Source organism: Microplitis demolitor, chromosome 3, assembly GCF_026212275.2.
Source record: "Microplitis demolitor isolate Queensland-Clemson2020A chromosome 3, iyMicDemo2.1a, whole genome shotgun sequence".
Taxonomy (NCBI): domain Eukaryota; kingdom Metazoa; phylum Arthropoda; class Insecta; order Hymenoptera; family Braconidae; genus Microplitis; species Microplitis demolitor.
Window position 1 is genome coordinate 7,462,543 of NC_068547.1, and position 19,940 is coordinate 7,482,482.

General features: G+C 29.6%; 3 protein-coding genes across 5 annotated transcripts in view; 1 reads left to right on the forward strand and 2 right to left on the reverse strand.

Moving 5' to 3' along the window:
• Nucleotides 1-19,940, forward strand: part of LOC103572636 (ATPase family AAA domain-containing protein 2) — a 38,967-nt gene that overhangs the window by 16,795 nt on the left and 2,232 nt on the right. The window contains exons 1-3 of one of the 3 annotated variants that reach the window (XM_008551314.1): nt 13,564-14,394; nt 14,459-17,012; nt 17,887-18,072. In XM_008551314.1, the coding sequence (XP_008549536.1) occupies nt 14,169-14,394; nt 14,459-17,012; nt 17,887-18,072 (2,966 nt within the window). In that variant the 5' untranslated portion in view covers nt 13,564-14,168. Of the gene's footprint in view, nt 1-13,563; nt 14,395-14,458; nt 17,013-17,886; nt 18,073-19,940 lie in introns of those variants that run through there. The other 2 variants (XM_008551316.1, XM_053737671.1) reach the window with 2 other exon arrangements.
• Nucleotides 360-7,866, reverse strand: LOC103572639 (28S ribosomal protein S9, mitochondrial). Its single transcript, XM_014440564.2, has 11 exons — nt 7,469-7,866; nt 6,260-6,377; nt 6,078-6,181; nt 5,675-5,848; nt 5,520-5,605; nt 5,357-5,432; nt 3,780-3,905; nt 1,905-1,947; nt 1,719-1,834; nt 766-928; nt 360-585 (listed from the first exon to the last, which is right to left on the reverse strand). Exons 1-11 carry the CDS (start codon nt 7,541-7,543, stop codon nt 494-496), a joined length of 1,173 nt encoding a protein of 390 aa, XP_014296050.1. The 5' UTR covers nt 7,544-7,866; the 3' UTR covers nt 360-493.
• Nucleotides 9,742-12,510, reverse strand: LOC103572638 (protein Hook homolog 3). The gene has a single exon (XM_008551317.3). It carries the CDS (start codon nt 11,974-11,976, stop codon nt 9,865-9,867), a length of 2,112 nt encoding a protein of 703 aa, XP_008549539.1. The 5' UTR covers nt 11,977-12,510; the 3' UTR covers nt 9,742-9,864.

A 19,940-nucleotide genomic window follows, 5' to 3' on the forward strand; every position in this document is an offset into this window, starting at 1 on the left:
AAAAATTTTGTTTTCATGAGAATTCAAAATTTTGAGAACGCCTTTGGAGAAATCTATCTTCCTTTCTGGCTACCAGATATTTTGATTAAAATTGTTGATGCCTATTTTTATTCATTACATATGAAACTTGTCGAAATTTTATACTTATTCTATCAGTAGTTACTGCATATATATCATGGAGAATAGAGACATATCTCTATTCTTTATGATATATATATTTAATAAATATATAATTTCGTAAGTTCTAGGTAGAATCAACGCACATGCGCAAAACAACTATGTTCTGCAATATGAGAAAGCAGATAAAGATGTCTTAAAGAGTTCATACATTTCAGAGCAAGTTTAACAAAAAAAAATGATTGTATTCAAAAGAATTTTTGTTTCTTTTATTCAAGTTACACAAGTAAGACTTATAAAATAATTGTTTTAATTTGGATCAAATGCACAAAGATTCATTAAATTGAAAATGAGCTAAAAGATACAAAACAAAAATTTAACGTTTCTTCCAAGTGAACTTTCTTCTCGCGCCTTCTTGGCCAGGCTTCTTTCGTTCTTTTGTTCGCCAATCTCTTGTTAACAAACCAGCTGAAACAAATTTAGGTGTAAAATTATACCAGTTATGAAAAGATAGAATTATAAATGAGAAGTATTTTACGAATCATACCTATTGATAGATAAACAAATATTTCTATTTTTATTAAATTACAAGATTTTGTTTTTATGAATTCAAGAGGCTAATTTTTTTTTTTTTAATGGATTACATACCAATTCTCATTTTCTCTATCATTTTCTTATCAACAAAACTTCGTAAGCCCCAGGCAATGCCCCAACGAATTGCACCAGACTGTCCGGTAGGTCCTCCATTTTCAACAGTAGCTTCAATATCAACACTCTTTTCCATTCCCGTAAAAATCAATGGAAATATGACCTGTAATTTAAATTTAAAGGAGTCAAAAATTAAATTTTGAATACGGTGAAATAATGTTACATTATTCGGAAAAAAATTATTTCTTAAAAATTTATAAGGTTCTATGGAATCGAATGTCGTTTTTAGAATAATTAACATGAATATACACTATAAATATATTTGGATATGATATGGATAATTAAGTGAATTATTCGATTGATATTTGACGATTTCTCAATTTCATTTGTATCCAAATAGATAGAAGAATTTGGCACACTATAGGAAGCTATTCTGGCGCGCGCACGCAAGCGCGAGTTTGTATGTGAGTGTCATCATTTTTCATGATAATATCACAATTTGTAAATTTGGAAACCTTGAAATTTTAAATTTTTGAACCTCTTAATATCAAGCTGAAATTCTAAACAAAAGCTGTTTTGAAGCAAACTGAAACATCTAAAAAATTGGCTTAAATTAAAGTCCGATAAGCAAATGATTGAGATTCCGGTATCTTCATTTTTATGTAAAACAATTGAATTCTATATATTAATTTACGGGAACACGAATCTCAATTTCTCGTTAATGGGAAGATAAAATCAGTAAATATCAGGAACACTGTGGCTTTGCATAGGGTGTAGATGATCCAAGGATTTGTAGATTAATTAAGTAAGAGATTATAATGAAAATAACTTAGAGTATATAGATATCATCCAATGTGTTCAATTATTAAGCATTAATATATAATTTTTTGAGTCGATGCGAATTTCTTATTAAAACAAATGCGAATTTTTATTACTTTTTATCAGTGATTTACCTGTTCTCGATATTGTATGTGATGAAAATAAGTGATATCCTGACCATTAATTGTTATCTTTCCTGAGCCATTGCCTAAAATTTTAACTACACCAGTGGATGTGTTTCGCCAGCAACCTGAACAAATGTTTAGAATTGAATCGTTTAAATTATTTAGTTATAACAACCAACACTGAAGAAAATATACCTGTTACTGTAATAAATGGTCTTCCTTGATCGTCGTACTCTAACTAAAATAAAAAAACAATAAAAATTAATGTTTTCAGCGATATACTTATTGGTATGGGGTATTCCACGTCACTTTTAAACCCGACCCCTCGATTTTTTTATACCTTTTTAAGAGGGGAGTAAGGGTTAGCACTTTTGAAAAATTGGATTTTTTTTTTCTTATAGTTAAACATTTTAAGGCTATTGTCCTAAAGGTTCAAGTCAATCAGTGCAAAGAAAAAAAAGGATTCAATTGGTGCATTTTTGGAAAGTTATGAGTATTTGAAAAAAAAAAAACCTTAAATTTTGAAAACAATTGAAGGGTCGGGTTCAAAAGTGGCCGATTTGGTGTGGAATGTCTCATATATATGTATTAGAGTGGTTTAAAAAAATCGAATATTTTGCTTTTGAAAGTCTCCTCTTCAAAAGGTGCAGCAAAGAGAAGAAACTCCTATTAATATATAAACCGCAAATATGAATTTTAAGACCTCACTCATTGCTGCTTAACAATCAAAGAACAGTCGATTCAAAAATTATAGATATGTATAATTGATAAGTTTTTATAAATAAACGTTCAAACTGTTTTTATAAAAAAAAAACTGCTACTCTGATAATTTTCTTAAAATAATAATTTTGGTCGTAGCTGAGTTTTATTCCAAGTTAATTTAGTTAAAAAATTTGTTACGAATGTCATACAAGCAGAATAAAATAATTTTGATAAAAAAGTATCTATTAGCCATATTGATTAACTTACATTGTTACAAAACCTTTATTTGATACTTTTCATAAGAGTAGCAGTGTTTGTGTAAAAACAGTTTCAACATGTATTTTTAAAAAGTTATCAAATATAAATATACCTATAACTTTTGAACCGATTGTTTTAGAGCTTTTGAGCTTTTAAGCAATTTTGTAGAGCATAAAGGTTCCTACAAAAATATCCATGACTCAAAATATTTCCTCAATGTCAAATAAAGTTATAGAATTTTCTACAAAAGAAATAAAATTCCCATGCTATTAGCACAAGAAAATTCAAATAGCAAGTGTCAACTTTTAAAATTGAAATAAAAAATTTTCCTTTTAACAGTTATTTTTTCGATATATAAACTCTTTGATTACAACAGCTGTGAGAAAAAAAAATATCGATTTTCTTGGAGCACCCTAATATATATATAAACATTAAACTAAAAGTATCATATGCTAAACCAACGAGTTTTTGACATGATTATTTTTCATGTACCAAATTTTTTTTTTCATGTGAATTCATAGAAACATTGATTACATTTTACTGATAACTTTATATTTACATAGATATATCAGACTTTACAGCCCTTTTTATTTTGATATAGATATTTTCGATACATACGTGCACAGGTATGGATTCCATCGTGCTCAAAATAACGACACGAACCTGAGGTTACGGTTTATTTTTCTTTCTCTCAGGCCGCATTAAATTTGTTATACATTGCATTGATACTATTGAGATTTATCAAAATGTATACAATAAAAACCACAATTTCCATGTGAAGTGACACACCCTCTTTACCTAGCGACTTCCAGTCACAGTAGAAAAATTTAGTACTTCTTGTAAGTGTTCTGACAACTAGTTAATCTGAGTTCATATCCTTAATTAGAATTACTATTCATTTCAAATATTTCAAATGTCACACATTAAATTCCATGATCGTGAATAAATTATGTAAAATGGAATTTTAGGTTTCCAAGCAAGGCTAATTATTTTGGATAGCAATTTTACGTTTTTGAAGTTATAATTTACAATTAATCAAAAGGTCAGATCACAACTCGTTGGTTTGTCATTGAATACTCTAAATCAATACGATATATACATAAATCATACAGGTGGAATAATCAATGCTTCAGTCTGAACTTTTTTCAGTGTTCTAAACTTCATGATGAAATTTAGAGCACTTGCTGAATAAGGATGTAGCGCTAATCTTTGGAGAGCAGCCAGCAACGCTTCGTACTAGAAAAAAATTTAAATCATTTATGCATTAGACATCTCATATAAATTCAATGTATTTTTCCTCAGCCATTATTGACATACTTCTTTTTTATAGAGCTGTACACCTAAATCGAGTTAACCGGTTAAAAAGTAAACCAGGTTAATTAGCTGGCTAGCTCATCAGCACAAAGTATAGATACAAGGAGTCCGAACGGAATAGGGTTTTTCATAGAGGCAATTTTTAAGATTTTTATACGGAAATATTAAAAATAAACGATAAATTCAATTCTTTAACATTTTTGTTAGCATTATTTTTTTTTTTTTTTTTTTTTTTTTTTTTAAGCAACAAAATGGTTTGGTGCCTACTAATTTTTGTATTATTATTTATTAATATCAGATGTTTTTAACTTTGCAGATTATCTTTTAAACTTCTCGATATTGTTGGGTTGAAAATGCTCCAAAAGTTTCTTCAAATTTTCTAAAACCTTTATTTAATTCCACATTTTTCAATAGTATATTATACATCTAGGGAAGTAAATTAAGAAATGTCTCAGAGCACAAGTAATTGTTGGCCGAGGCGAAGCCAAGGTTAACAAATATGTGATCTGAGGCTTTCTTATTTACTTCCCGAGGTGTGTGATATACTATTTTTTCAGAAATTTCAGTAGAAAAAAGAATTCCCGCGAAAGTATTTAAACGAATATTTTTAGAAAAGTAGCACACCCTACCGACAAAAAATCGATCCCCTAAATCGATGTCATTTTCTTAACATTACGTTCGGACTCCTTGTATCGATAGTTCATGCTCATCAGCTTAGCTGGTTTAACCGGTTAATTTAATTAGCTTGACTAATTAGCTAAGGGTTGAAACAGTTAAATGGTTAATTTAATTTTTTATTAATTTGACATTCACTGTTAAAAGACAAGTAGGGATAATCAAATTTTATGCTGAAGAAGCGATTGTAATATAAATACATAAAACAATTTTAAAATAAAACGATTATTATTTATAAGATTGATGAGTTAAAATTATAGATTTGTTTATGATTTTGACTTAATAAATTCCCAAGTCTTTCAGTAAATTTTATTTTGATAGAGAAATATTAACATAGATTCGCATTTTCTGACGACAAACAGTTTTTTTAGCAGAAATAATATTTTTGCATTTGGGACAATTTGATTATTACATTTTATCTCAAGACAACAAAAAAACAAAAAAAAAATTTCTTCCTATTCTGATCTCTTAAAAGTTGATTAAATCGAAGATTTGAAGAACGTTGTCGATTCCCGGAAAAACTGTTTGAATCACTTGAATCATTTAAATTAGAATGAGTTTAGCTTATTAAAAATTAATAATAGTATTTTGGTGGTACCGAAAAGATATTAATGTTCTGAAGAGCACAATATTAAAAATAAAATATGAGTAATAACGAATAGAATACTGTAATTGATTTATATATATGTATCACTCACATCATTGTCGTGTATAGGCTCGAGGAAGACTTTTTCGATTTCAGTTTTAGTCATCCAATCAGATCCAAGTAAATTTCTATAAAAATGGAAATGAAAATTTTTCACTGTATAAATTAATGAAACAAAAAAAAAGTTTTTTTAAACTTAAATTGATAATACTAACGCTTTATTCGTTTCATTTGGCAAAATTCCTTTTTTCATCTCGCTATCTTCAAATTTATTTAAAATTTCTATTTGCTCGACGATATCCTAAAAAAAGAAGACACTTGCAAGATCTCCATTTTAAAATGTTACACACAGTTAAGATAAATAGCTTACATAGAGCACAGAATAATAATTAGGTCTCGTCGTATAAAACATTGGTTGAAATGGTCTACCTTCTTCATTAAACTGAGCTGCTCTTTTTGGTGGAAAAATTTTTTGAGCTTCTTCCATAATAGGTCGAGCCTTTGGTTCATATAAACCAGATGGAAATAAATACTCAATCGATTTCTGAAAATTTAGTGGTAATGATTAAGATGAGAAATTTACGAACAAACAAATAAGAAAACCTATATATATATATATATATATATATATATATATATATATATATGGGCGGATCTATTATTTTTCGACGAAAGTGTGCGCACGTGGATCACAAATTCGGTCTGGTATTTTTGTGAACCATTGTATGCCTACCTATTATATACACTACCATTTACAAATCCTCTATACTTACATTGATAGAATCTTGATTAAATGTATCGGGATTTTCACCCATCATGTTTGCCAAATGTCTTTTACCTATTTGATATTCCCGCGTTTCTTTTTTTATATACTTATCTGTAAATTTTACATGAAATATGAAATTTATTTAGTTTTAAAAAGAAAAATTATAGGAATTGATTATTTTCATAGTACCATACTCTTCAGCTCTTTGTAAATAAGCTTTCATAGCATTATTCATTTTTTTTGTATATTTAAATCGATCATCTCCGGTATTTTCTACATGAGTTGAGAAATAACTCTTCAACAAAACCTGTAAAAATAAAGTTAATGTCGAGATCATGGTTCATTTTTTATGTTTATGCGTTCATAAAAATGATTAATGAAAAGACTTAAGGGAGACTACTAGTGTGAAGTTTTGAAAAAATCAAATTTGTTCTTTTTTTTTTTTTTTTTTTGTGCATATCTCGAATAGTTTTGATGAGTTACAGCCGTTTATGGGTTCTAGAAAATACATTTTACAAAATTGCTTCAGCTATAACTCGAAGACAATTCTTCTGATCGATTTGATTCGAATTGTAACTTCCTTTATAAATATTTCTACAAACCATGAACCTTCAGTTTTCCGATCAAATCAAAAATGTAATTTTGGCAGGCCAAAAATCATCCAATTTTTTTTTTTTAAACTCCGCCATTATGTATAATTAAAATTTTTTTCTTAGTCCGTGGGTCATAGTACGAAAATTACCATCTAGTTTAATAAACTTTTTGGTTTTTTTGATTTCATGCACTGTGGGGGTCGCTATCACTACAGCAGCAGGGATACTTTTTTTTAGCGTTAGGAGATTGTAAATAACTCGCTAAATTTTGAATTTTTTGGTCCGAAAATTGCATCTTGTATTCATTATATATCCACAGATATATCCTTAAAACATTAAAACATTCCATGCAGTAGTTTTCTTTAAAAAAAATTCCCAAAAATCATCTTTTTTTCAGGCGGTCACACCAGTGGTCTAAAAAACCGAAAATATCCGAAATGCAAAGTCTTGCTAATCCAACTAAAACTATTGAATATATTTTATCAAAGCCTTCAAATAAATATTATAAATTAAAATTTCAAATTTTAATAACTAAAATTTCAAATTTTAATAACTAAAATTTATTAACGAGTTTTGAGAGCAACTAATTTAAAACAATAGCAAATTTCTTTTTAAAAAATCTATATCAGAACGAATTTTCAACTGCCTTTCTATAGTAAATTAATAATTGTATATTCTTTTTATATTTAATAAAATTTTGATACGCTCATGACACTCAAAAAAAACTCAGGGGGAAAGGGGGGGGGGCAAAGACCAAAAATGTCGTAATCATTTGAGAGGAAGAAACAATTGTGTTTTGACTTACCTGAGCATAAGTAATTTCTCTTGAATTTATTGAAACATTACATTGTCTTAACATTGTGTTGACATTCATCAACATTTTCAGCGGAGATATAAGTCGAGCGACATCCAGTTTCGACACGATAGGTTATGACTGTTCTTATACAGAAAAACAAATTTTATTTATTGCCCCCTGATTGGGTCACGTCTGTTGTCGGTCGACCACGTGCCCACGTGCCAAAAAAAAACAAATCAGTCATTAGCTCCAAAGAATATTATAGGAAAATTTTGACGGATGGTAAATGCACTTCAATAGCTCCTAATAGCCACTTTAGCTTAAAATTGACAGCAATTTGACAATTGAAATTACCGAAATTTTCTGACAATTTGACAGCAAAAGTTGAAAAGAAAAATTTGCAGTTAATTTTTCCTCAATTTAGATGTAACTTTTTATCAGCCTGAAGTTAGCAGACAAAAAAAATGAAATATTTGACAGCGGATATCTTTTATGCAATTTGAATTATAAACAATTAAACAAATGGAATATGATTCTATTGAAATAAACGAGATATGCTAGCAATTTTTTTTTTAGCTCACTCTTTTGGTTTTATTTAAAAACAAAATTTTTAGCAAACGAATCTGACATTTCAAATTATTTGGAATAACTCCATATTGATTACTTTCTTGATGGCACTATTTATCTAATGGCGCCTTCGTTTTTTTTTATTTTTTTGAAAATAAAAAAAAACTTTCGCAGGTCATAATTTTTGAGCAAATCGTCGACACAAAAAAAATCCTCTTCGTTTTTTTATTATCTAGAGGTTATTTTTTAGAGGTAATTAAAAACTAGTAAAAACTAAGTAAAAACTAAAAAAAAAAAAAATGGCTAGCATGTCTAGTTTATTTCAATAGAATTCTATTCCATTCATTTAATTGTTTATAATTCAAATTATTTAAAAGATATCTGCTGTCAAATATTTCATTTATCTTTTGTCTGCTAACTTCAGGCTCATATTTTTTTATATTAGAGCAAATCTCTTATGAAAGTTTCCTTGAATTTTTGAAAAAATATCCGTTAATTTCGTGCTTTTCAGTTTTTGACAATTTATATATAACTTTTGAAGTGAATTTGCATTTTTATTTGGGTAGTAAGTGTACGTCAAATTGTATAGCAAGTTGTATACGAACTGTCGTAAAAAACGGAAAAGCTCGAAGTTCACGGACATTTGACGAAAAACTCAAGGAAACTTTTGTAAAATAAATTTTTCCAAGCAAACTCCCTAATAGCACAGTTTGCTTGAGCAAAAGTAACTGTACAAAAGTTTCGTTGAATTTTCCGTAAAATTTCCGTCAACTTCGGACTTTTCCATTTTTTACGACCATTTGTATGCAACTTGCTATTGAATTTGACGTGAGTTTACTGCCCGAATTAGAATGCAAATTCACTTCAAAAGTTGACTAGAAAAAAGTTGTCTTTAATTTTCAGGCAAATTTTATCTCAATTTATAGTTAATTTGACTTCAAAAATTGTTAAGTATATTTTTACCCTCAAATTGTAGACAATTTTATATATATATAATTTTGCTTATCTTCTGAAATGGTAAGAATGAACATAACCGATTTTTTTTTTCTTAAAAGTTTACCTTTAAATTGAAGAAAAATTAACCACAAATTTTAGTTAATTTTAATATCAAATAATCGTCAATTTCAAGCGAAAGTGACTATTTGGGTAGGCAGAGGTTGTGGCACCCGAGAAACCCAATAAAAAACTTCCAAATTGACAAACTCGAGAATCTGAAATTTGCAATTTGACTCATGCCAAATTTTTAAATATTATTTATAAAAAAAAAAAGAATCGAACAAAGACTAATTTTGATCAAACAATCAAGAACTAACGATGATCAAGCGAATTGGCAAAAAAAAGTTAAAAAAAATAATGCGTCCCCGCCGACTTAAAAGAGCCAAATAAACGATACATTTGGTTATGACAACTATCTACCATTAGCAATACTTCAAATGGTTACGATAACCACATTTTTTTCCAGTGTAAGACTGAATAAATAATGAACATTATTCAAGTCCTTGTTAAAGACCAATAAAACATCTTGTTTGTAATTTGATATTATAGTCAGTTTAAAACAGACTGTAATATCATTTAAGCCTGATTCGGTAAAATTCGAACGTAACAAATAAATAATTACAAAAAAAAAAACCCAAAATTAATTGTAATGACGTAATTTAACTTAATTGATTTATTATGCAGATATATATACATTTTAATTTAAGTTACCAAGTTACTTCATATTTATTAACAAAATTTTATTTTGAAATGTCGTAATTTAGCTTTGCATAAATGTTTACTTCAATTTTTATAATTTTAAAATAAAAACGTTCCATAAAAATACACTTAAAAAAATAAAGTTATTTAGAATTGAATATTGAATAATTAATTGTTCGTCTTACAGGGAATTGTCGTTGACGTGTTAAAAAAGAATTCCCTTGATTAGAATTAAAAACCAGAAGTCGCTGATCTACCAATTCTCGTTGACAAATGAACCCCAAGTGATAGAATGCTGATATTATTAATTTCTCTTCCATTTCATTGAGTAATTTGAATTCATTCAAAGATTGTTTCATGTTATCAATAATTTTATGTTTTTCAATTATTTGATTACGTAATAGGAGTACTTCACATGGATAATTATTTTGCTTAGGATCTATACTTTTGATTACAGTTTTAGCTTTTTCAATATACTTTTTGTATCTTTCTTCTAAAGCGGAAATTTCAAATTCCTTGTGCAAAATGTTATCTTGAAGATTTATAATTTTTTGTTTCAATGATTGAATAGTCGTTTCTTTTTCTTCCAACTGTAATGTTAATTGCTCGCGATCAATTCCACATAATTTGTTTTCATTTTGTAATTGAAAAATTTTTTGTTGCAATATGCTATTATCAGCTTTATTATTTTCACTTTGATATTCAGTTAGCTGTTCTAATTTAGTTTCTAACTCCATTATACGTTGATTAGCAGCATAATTTTGACCTCTTACAGTATTTAATTGTTTTTCAGAATTATCTAGTAAAGCTTGGACGGTAGGTAATTTTTCAACATGACCTAACTGCTCTAATTTTAATAGTTTGTTTTCACTTTCCAAACGCAATAATTTCTCTTTCATTTCACTAGGTAACACATCCGTACCTGGTATAGTATGAACTATAGTAGAAGTTACATTATCAATCGTTTGCAATTGTGCGCATTTCAGCTCTTCATTACTTTCTTTTAAATAGTCACGTTCTACTATCAATCGTTCTTTTTCTCGTTGCATAGATCTTAGTTCTGTCTCCAATTTTTTCGATTTGAATTCAAGTTCATCATACTTCGTAATTTGTTCATTGAGTTTATGACAACATTCTGATAACTGTTGCTTACATAATTCTAAATGATTACGAGTAACTAATGATTTTTTTATTTCTTCTTCGTGTTCTTCTTTTAATTTCGCATATTCAAAGTTTTTATCTTCTAAAATTCGTACTTGCCGTCTCATGTCACTCATGTCTTCCATTTTTTTTTTATAAGACTCAATCGTAAGTTCATACTTGGCTACTTTATCAGCAGTTTCACGTAAAGCATCAATTTCGTCTTTCAATGTATTCGCTTCATCAGCTAATTTGTGTAATTCCTCTTGTTTTGACTGTAATTCAAAAATCTCTTTTTCTAGTAATTCTGTCCTCAGTCGATAGTCATCTCTAGAAGTTTCTATTTTAAAAATTTCCTCTTTCAAAGAATCAATTTGCTTCCTTAATCCGGAATATTTTAAACTTGGAACGGAATGTTCGGAATTTTCCAATTCTTCAAGATACTTTTGCAATTTTTTATTTTCAGAAATAAGTAAAGCTTTTTCTTCTTGTAGTAAAGATAATTGCAGATCAAGCTCATGACACCGCTGTCCTAACTGGTCCTTTAAATCAATATTTGTTTGTAGATCATCTAATAATTTTTGGTGGGATCCATTTCCAATATCCATTGATTCAAAATTCAAACTTGCTCCGAGGCTCAAACGTGAGCCATGTATACTATCCTCTAATTCCTGAATATTTTGCATAATTGCTTGCTGAACGGTTTCTTCCATTTTCATGATTGATGTTATATATTGTTGCTTGTGCGTACAATTAATAGCACAACCAAGAACTAATTGTAGAAGTTTTTTAAGTTCTTTGAGATCGCATTGCTCTCCTATTTTTGAAGCGTTAGGTTTAATGTATCCAGATAAAGGTTGACTTAAAAATTCACTGTAATACTCCATGATAGCTTCAACAATTTTTTTAAGATTACTTACTCGAAGTCGCCAATTTGTTCCTATATTTGTTTTTATTTTTGATTTCCAACTTGTGCTAAACCAATCAGGAGCGATTTGGTTCAATGCTTCTGAAACTGCAACTCCATCGCTAAGTTCCTCTGGTGATGAATGTTCAGCAACCAGATCAAATGTGTTCAACCATTTAATTAAACTCTCCAGTTGATAATCATTCATTTTGTCAAAGAAATATATTTATATACATAAATTTATAAGCAAATAAATATACGCAAAGTAATAATCAACAATAGTGTATTTATAACTAAAAAAATATGTTAATAATTTTAATGAAAACACATTTATCTTGTGATTGTTTCGAATTTGGTATTATTATTCGAATATCTTAAGATTTCACTTTGTATACTATCGAATACAATTTTAACTGAATTTTACTTTTTATATAATTAAAGTAAGTTTTTTTAAACAATTCAACAACTTATACTAATTATAGTATGTATAAAAATCATAGTCAATGAAAACATGACAACTAAGAGATAATAGATAAAAAAAAAAAATATAAATACATCTTAAAATTTATAAACTAGTTCACATGTACTCTGTAAAATACGCTTAAGGTGACGTATCCTTTCTAATAGCACAGTTTGACAGCAAAAGTTTACATACAAAAGTTCCCTTGAATTTTTCGTCAACTTCGGACTTTTCCGGTTTTGACAACAATTTGTGTTAACGAAAGTGTTGACAAACAAGCAGTAACCTGTTGAGAGTAAATTGTTCGTAAACTTGAATTCAATTTGACTACAAGTGTTACTGTCAGGTAATGACGTTAAGTTGATTGAAAGTTTCATTTTAAATTGACAGCAAGTTTTCCTGTCAAATTACATTCAGATGACGGCGGTTCATTTGCATCAACTGGCACGCAAGTATTATCCAGCCAAGGCTTGCCAGAAACTTGCCGTTAAGTTAGCCGAAAATTTTTCACTGCAGAACTTGCTGAGTAAAGTGTATTTATCAGGGAACTTACGAAAATTTTCTGGCAAGCCTTGGCTGGATAATACTTGCGTGCAAGTTGATGCAAATGAAACGCCGTTATCTGAATGTAACTTGACAGGAAAACTTACCGTCAATTTTAAGTGAAACTTTCAATCAACTTAACGTCATTATCTGCCAGCAATACTTGGAATTAAGTTGAATTTAAGATACAGACAATTTACTGTCAACTTAACCATAACTGTTTGGTCTTCAACACTTTCCTTTGAATTGCTTTAATTGAACAATTTGCTTTAGCAAAACGTTACGTTACAAAAGTTTCGTTGAATTTTTCGTCAAATTTCCGTCAACTTTAGACTTTTTCATTTTTTACGACAATTAGTATGCAATTTGCTATTGAATTTGACGTAAATTTACTGCCTGAATTAGAATGCAAATTCACTTCAAAAGTTGACTAGAAAAAAGTTGTCTTTAATTTTCAGGCAAATTTTATCTCAATTTATAGTTAATTTGACTTCAAAATTTGTTAAGTATATTTTTACCCTCAAATTGTAGACAATTTTATATATATATAATTTTGCTTATCTTCTGAAATGGTAAGAATGAACATAACTGACTTTTTCTTTCGTAAAAAGTTACTTTTAAGTTGAAGAAAAATTAAGCGTAAATTTTTCTTTTCAACTTTTGCTTTCAAATTGTCGACAAATTCGGGCAGCAAATTTCGGGTAATTTTAACGTCAAATTACCGTCAACTTACGGTAAGGTGGCTATCGGGGAGTTTGTCATGTTTAAGAAAACAACTGATCAAGCCTGGATTTGAGCCACAAACGTAACATGTGGGTACAGGAAACATCTGAGTATCAACTTAATGTTAATTTGTGTAATTTTTCAGTGATGTGAGCTTAGCTTTAAGCATCTTGTTACTCAGTTATTCTTTTTATTATTATGTTATCTACTAAGTTCAAGTTGAATAAAAAAACAGTGAATTGGATATCATTTACTTCATGATGAACTTTTAAATGTAATTTAATTAAACTGTACGTATTTGTATTATGCTTGTGTCACATTATTTTATCTCTGGAATGTTTTTATTGCGAACTATATCTTTTAAATTAACTCTCGGATTTCGTGGTGTGGATTTATTACTTTCATTTTCATATGTCAATTTTTGTTATTTCTCTAGAAGGTAGTGAAATAAAAATAATGTTATTCTATTTACTAATTTTCCATACTTAATAATAACAGTATGAGTGGCTTGATTTTTCCATCACTCGAAGATTAGTTGATCAACGAAGTGCATTTTACGGAAATTGCTACCAATTGAGAATGCTTCTATCGCTTATGATCGTTGTTATTTTACTGTACATTCAATTCAAATTGGAATTAATTTAGAAAAGTGTTTAATTCATTTATATTACGATATGTCTGACGACGATATTGCTATGGACTCAATAGATTCCGATGAAGATATTTTTAGTGCTCACAATCCTACTCTTCGCAATAATGTACGACGATCTAAAAGTGCCCGTACATTGCGATCACACTCTAGCAATAACTCTCTTATAACTCGGAATAACTTGAGTGTACGAAGAAGTACGAGAAATAGAATGCAAACTTACGATAATTTGAATACTAGTTGGATTTTAGGTAAGTTTTCCTGATGGATTAACTCTAGGTATTAACTTTAAATATTATTGTATTTATGTTGCAGGGACTCAAACCTTAAAAGGATATCCGATGTTTCAACAGCATGTTTCCTCTTCAGACAAAGAAATGGCTGAGGAGTCACCTAGTAGGCCAAGAGATATTCGAGAACGTATGCCTTTGAGATCTAGAGAAAATCATCATCCTACAAAAAATCCGCGACACATCAGAAATAGAGAGGAGCTCAGTAATCGGGAGCTCCGAAACAGAACTGATAGAGAACGAGAAAGAGAAATCCGAAAAACTACCGACAAAGAAATTGATGAAATAGATCTTCGTCAGCTCAAAGATCGATCGGATAGAAAATCTAATGAGAAAGAAACAAAATATAAAAGCGGAAATCGAAGTAAAATAGTAGTGCCAGCAAGTAATGAAAAAGATTCTGAGCCACAAAAGTCAGACAGCCCTGCCAGATCGAGAGAAGGACCGATAACGAGATTATGTGGCATGTTGGAAAAAGATGAAGCGATTAAAGTTTTGTCAACCAATATCAATGAAGATAGCTCTCACGAAAGTGATAAACAAGTAGAAAATGGAAATTCTGAAAATGAAATCGGTTATGAAGATATGTATACTCGAATTAAAAGAACTAGAAGAGCATCCCAACGTCAATTAGAACGTAATAAAAAGTTATCAGAGGATAGTGATTTGAGTGAGTCATCCGATTCACCTGGCCCTCGAAAGTACAGCCTTCGTAAAAAGAAACCAACTGTAGATAGATTTCAAGCAACTGTAGAGCCAGTTAGACGTTCAATACGAGCACTTAGAACCGTTCTAAGTAACTCAATGAGACGGCGTAAGCATAGAAGCAAAAGTTCTAGCTCAAACGATTCTAGTGATTCTGAACCACAACGATATGATAAAAAGAAGTGTAAGAAAGTGAGACAAAATGCTTTACCGCAAGGCGGTCCAACGGATAAAAAAGCTGATATAAATCCTATTACGTTAGATACGAATATTCGATTTAGTGACGTTGGTGGTTTAGAATCCCACATTCATTGTCTTAAAGAGATGGTTGTATTTCCTATGATGTATTCGGATGTCTTCGATCGGTTTCATATTACACCACCCAAAGGAGTTCTTTTCTACGGACCACCAGGCACTGGAAAAACTCTTATCGCTCGAGCTTTAGCTAATGAATTCAGTCAACAAGGAAACAGAAAAGTTACTTTTTTTATGCGAAAAGGTGCAGATTGTTTATCTAAGTGGGTAGGAGAGTCAGAAAGACAACTTCGACTTCTTTTTGAACAGGCTCAACAGATGAAACCATCTATTATTTTTTTTGATGAAATTGATGGCCTTGCTCCAGTTAGAAGTACTAAACAAGATCAAATTCATGCAAGCATTGTCTCGACTTTGCTTGCTCTCATGGATGGTCTAAATGATCGAGGTGAAGTTATCGTCATAGGCGCGACAAATCGGATCGACGCAATCGACCCTGCTTTAAGAAGGCCTGGAAGATTTGATCGAGAATTATTTTTTCCTCTTCCTGCAATGAAAGAACGATTAGAGATTTTGAAAATTCATGTCAGCAAATGGAAAAATCCACCTTCTGATATACTTCTAGAACTATTAGCGGAAATGACAACCGGCTATTGTGGATCAGATTTACGTGCTCTCTGTACAGAAGCAGTATTACAAGGACTGAGAAGAACATATCCTCAGATTTATTTGACTAGCAATCGTTTACTCTTGGATCCACAACGAGTTGAAGTAAAAAAGCAAGATTTTATCGAAGCTGCTTCGATTCTTGTACCATCTACTCATAGAATTGCTCCCACCGTCAGCAGAAAATTACCGTCATTTCTTATTCCTCTTCTGGGTGAGGCTCTTGAAGACTTAATTAATGCAGTTAAAGTAATTTTTCCCCAAGGAATTAATTCTACGCTTGCAAAAGTAAAAGTTGCCAAATGTTTAAATCATCCAAGAATGTTAGTCACGTGTGACAGTATGTCATATGGTCAAAGTCCAAAGTTAACTCAAGCTCTGCTTTATCAAATGGAGCATGTTTTTGTTCAGCCGTTGGACGTTAGTACACTTTTTGCAGAAAGTGCAAGAACACCAGAAGAAATATGCGTTCAAGTATTTAATGAAGCCTCGAGAAAGATACCATCAATAATTTATATTCGCTCGATCGATCAGTGGTGGCAATTATTACCAGAAACTGTTAAAGCAGTTTTCATGTGTCGAATTACTACTCTTGACCCATGTCTTCCGGTTCTTATTCTCGCAACAAGTGATGTACCGTATTCCGATCTAGTTCCACAGTTAAAAAACCTTTTTAGTCGATCTCGCGGAGAAGTTTATACAATTAAAAATCCTTCTGTTGAACAGAGATTGGAATTTTTTAAATCATTATTTATGGAAAAATGCTTTCAACCACCGATTATAATTGATGATAAAGTTGAAAAACTTGAAGAACTGCCTATAGCACTTGAACCAATACCAAAGAAGTTGACTGAAGATGAAAAAAGAATGTTGTATGAGAAAGAAGAAGTTTCCTTACGAGAATTAAGAATCTTCCTCAGAGAAATTTGTGCTAAGTTAGCTCGAAATAGACAGTAAGTATATTTGAGTTTATTCATATAATAAGGTAAAAGTACCAATTATTGACACTATAACAGACAAAATTATAATTTCATGTTTTTTTTTACCATATTAACGATTAAAATTATTGAATTTGTATTTTAACATTGTTTTAATTAATCTTTTAACTAATCAAATTCTTGCTTTCTGATAAAAATAATTAAATTTACTAATTAATTTCAAGTGATAAAATAAATAATCCGGATACACCAATTATTAACAGGTTAAAAACTCGACTGGTCTAACTATTGACATGCTGTTGCTCTAATTATTTTTTAATTAAACGAAAATTAAAATCAATTAATCACTTTTCTTATAACAATTCAATAGTAAATATATAACAGCGTGTGAATTACATTTAAAAAAAAAAAAGTTACGTCACTGTCTCCTGATCTGTCAATATGATATACAACTTTAATATCACGTAGTAATTATTGACATTTACTATTGTAAAATTAAAAATCATTAAATTTACTGTAAATTTATTCTTTGTGAATTTTTCATATTTTATTTCTTTATAAAAAAAGTTGATGTGATTAGATGCAAAAAATAATGAAAAATTATCGTTTTAAAACTGCTTTTCAAACCGCAATAATTAAGAAAATTCACATGAATAAACTTTATTTTTTTTATTAATAAATATTTGATATTTTTCATTAACAATAATTTTTTTTTAAATTTTCTTATTATAAAGATTGTTTCAAAATTTATACGATCATTATTAATGTAGTAAGTAATTAAATATGTCTCAAAATAAGATATGGTGTCAATATTTGGACTCCTGCCAGTAATTGGTGCTTTTATCTTAATTTTCGAAAAAAATGTTGAAAATATTAATTGTTTTGTCAGATTTTTCATGTTCACGAAACCAGTTGATATAGAAGAGGTGCCAGATTATAATGCAATCATAAAACAACCAATGGATTTAGAGACTATGATGACCAAAATCGATATGCATTGCTATTTATGCGCTCGTGATTTTCTCGATGACATCGATCTCATTTGCAAAAATGCACTTGAGTATAATCCTGATAGGTAAGAAATATTTTTATCTAAATATTTGTACCGTAAATTTTACAGTTATAAAATTACTCATTAATTATTATGAACTACAAAGAAAAAAAGGGAAAGTCGTGATAATGATCATTAGACTGTTTTAAAACAAAACGACTAATTTTTTTTTTCTTAATTATACCGAAAATATTGTTGGAAATGACGAAAAAAAATACTGTGAGAGTTTGAGCTTTTAATATTAACATTAAGAGGTGCTGCATCTCAAATTTCTATTTTCCATTTAAATAACAAGGAAACGAAATTCTTTCACACTTTGGAATTTTATAGTCCAATAATGTTTGGAAACAATACTTTAAAAAGTCCACGACATATTCTTATGGTAAATTTGACGCTCTACAAAAAGGCCTCTTACAATTTTTCGATATTTTTATTTCTTCGAAAGTTATTCAAAGTTGAAGTTGGATGATAAATTTTTCCATTTTTATGACGCAACCATCAACTTAATGGGAAAATTTTATAGGACATTTTATGTAGAACATTTCATTTTCTATAATTTAGCTCTATGAAAATTTTCGACATTCCTTACAGGTCGTAAGTTTATTGCATTTAACTAAAAATTTGTAGAAAATCGCGTCAAAATTTTTATTAGCTTTACTTCGGCAATTTCTTACTGCACAAAATATTCAATTTTTTTGACTTTTTATGTTCTCTAAATATTCCACCTTCTATTAAAATTTTTATTTCTTAATAATTTGTTGTATAAAATTTATTGATGATGTTAACAGCATGCATGTACTTAACTGTGTAAGCTATCAGAGTTGGATTTTTTATTACCAGATTGTGTGACCCAGTTTGTTAGTTTCCAATATCTTGAACATTTTAAACTATTATTCCCACCATGAACTATAAAATTCACAAATGCAAAAGAATTTCGTTTCCATGTTATTGAAATGGAAATTTGTGATGCGCCACCCCTAAATGTTAATATTAAAAGCTCAAGTTCTATTATTAGGAGAGCTGGTGAGCAGTTATGGGTACATTTTTGAGACACTTAGCAAAATTTTGTAAATACCCCTGAAAGACAAGAAATTTTAAATTTTATTTAATAAATCGAAATTATTTAATAAACCACCGATGGGCACTGTAGGTCACGTCGTCTCGCGAGAACTAACCTCGATGTAGTAGCCTTGAGCGAGAGGCACAACCGATCTACACCTTCTCTCGCACCTTAAGCGTCACATAGTGCTGTTCACACGCACTTACGCGATACTTCCAAGACGATCTGGCAGATGAAAAGTTCCATCAAAATAATCTGGTTTTAAGGGACCATTTATCTTCACTTACCTGTATTACCCTCTCAAAATTTCAAAGTGCCTCAAGAACATTTTTTGAATTTGTCTACAAACTATTTTTCACTAGTCTGGCTAACATTTAGTGTCGACTAATTGATCTGACTTTTTTTCATATCAATTCTTAAAATATCTAACTTAAAAATATAAAAAAATCAAAATTCCTCAAAAACATTTTTTGAATAAGGAAATTTCCCTTTTAAAAAATTTAAGGGTAGCTGGGGGCCGCTACCTTCCAGCCAGACTTCGACTTTCTTTTTTAGGGTTTTCCAGGAGCACTTAAAAAATTTTTCTAAGTGCCTCAAGAACCTATCCAAAATTGCTCACCAGCTCTCGGACTTTAACAATATTTTTTTTTTTTTCATTATTTTTAACAATATTTTCGATGTAATTATGAAAAAAAATAATTAAGGTAAAAGCTCCAATTATTGAACCTATTTTATTTTGAGAAATATCCAACTACCTGCTATATTAATAACAATCGTATATATTTTTAACAATGTGTAAAATTAGAAAATTGAAAAAAAATTATTATTAATG

Bases quoted from the DNA above. Each gene is read 5' to 3' on its own strand.
- LOC103572639 (XM_014440564.2), bottom strand. From the start codon at position 7,543: ATGTTGATGAATGTCAACACAATGTTAAGACAATGTAATGTTTCAATA. The intron at 5,606-5,674 runs GTAAGCTATTTA...TTCTTTTTTTAG, and splicing joins ATTATTATTCTGTGCTCTAT to GATATCGTCGAGCAAATAGA. The intron at 3,906-5,356 runs GTGAGTGATACA...ATTTTTTTCTAG, and splicing joins AGCCTATACACGACAATGAT to TACGAAGCGTTGCTGGCTGC.
- LOC103572638 (XM_008551317.3), bottom strand. From the start codon at position 11,976: ATGAATGATTATCAACTGGAGAGTTTAATTAAATGGTTGAACACATTT.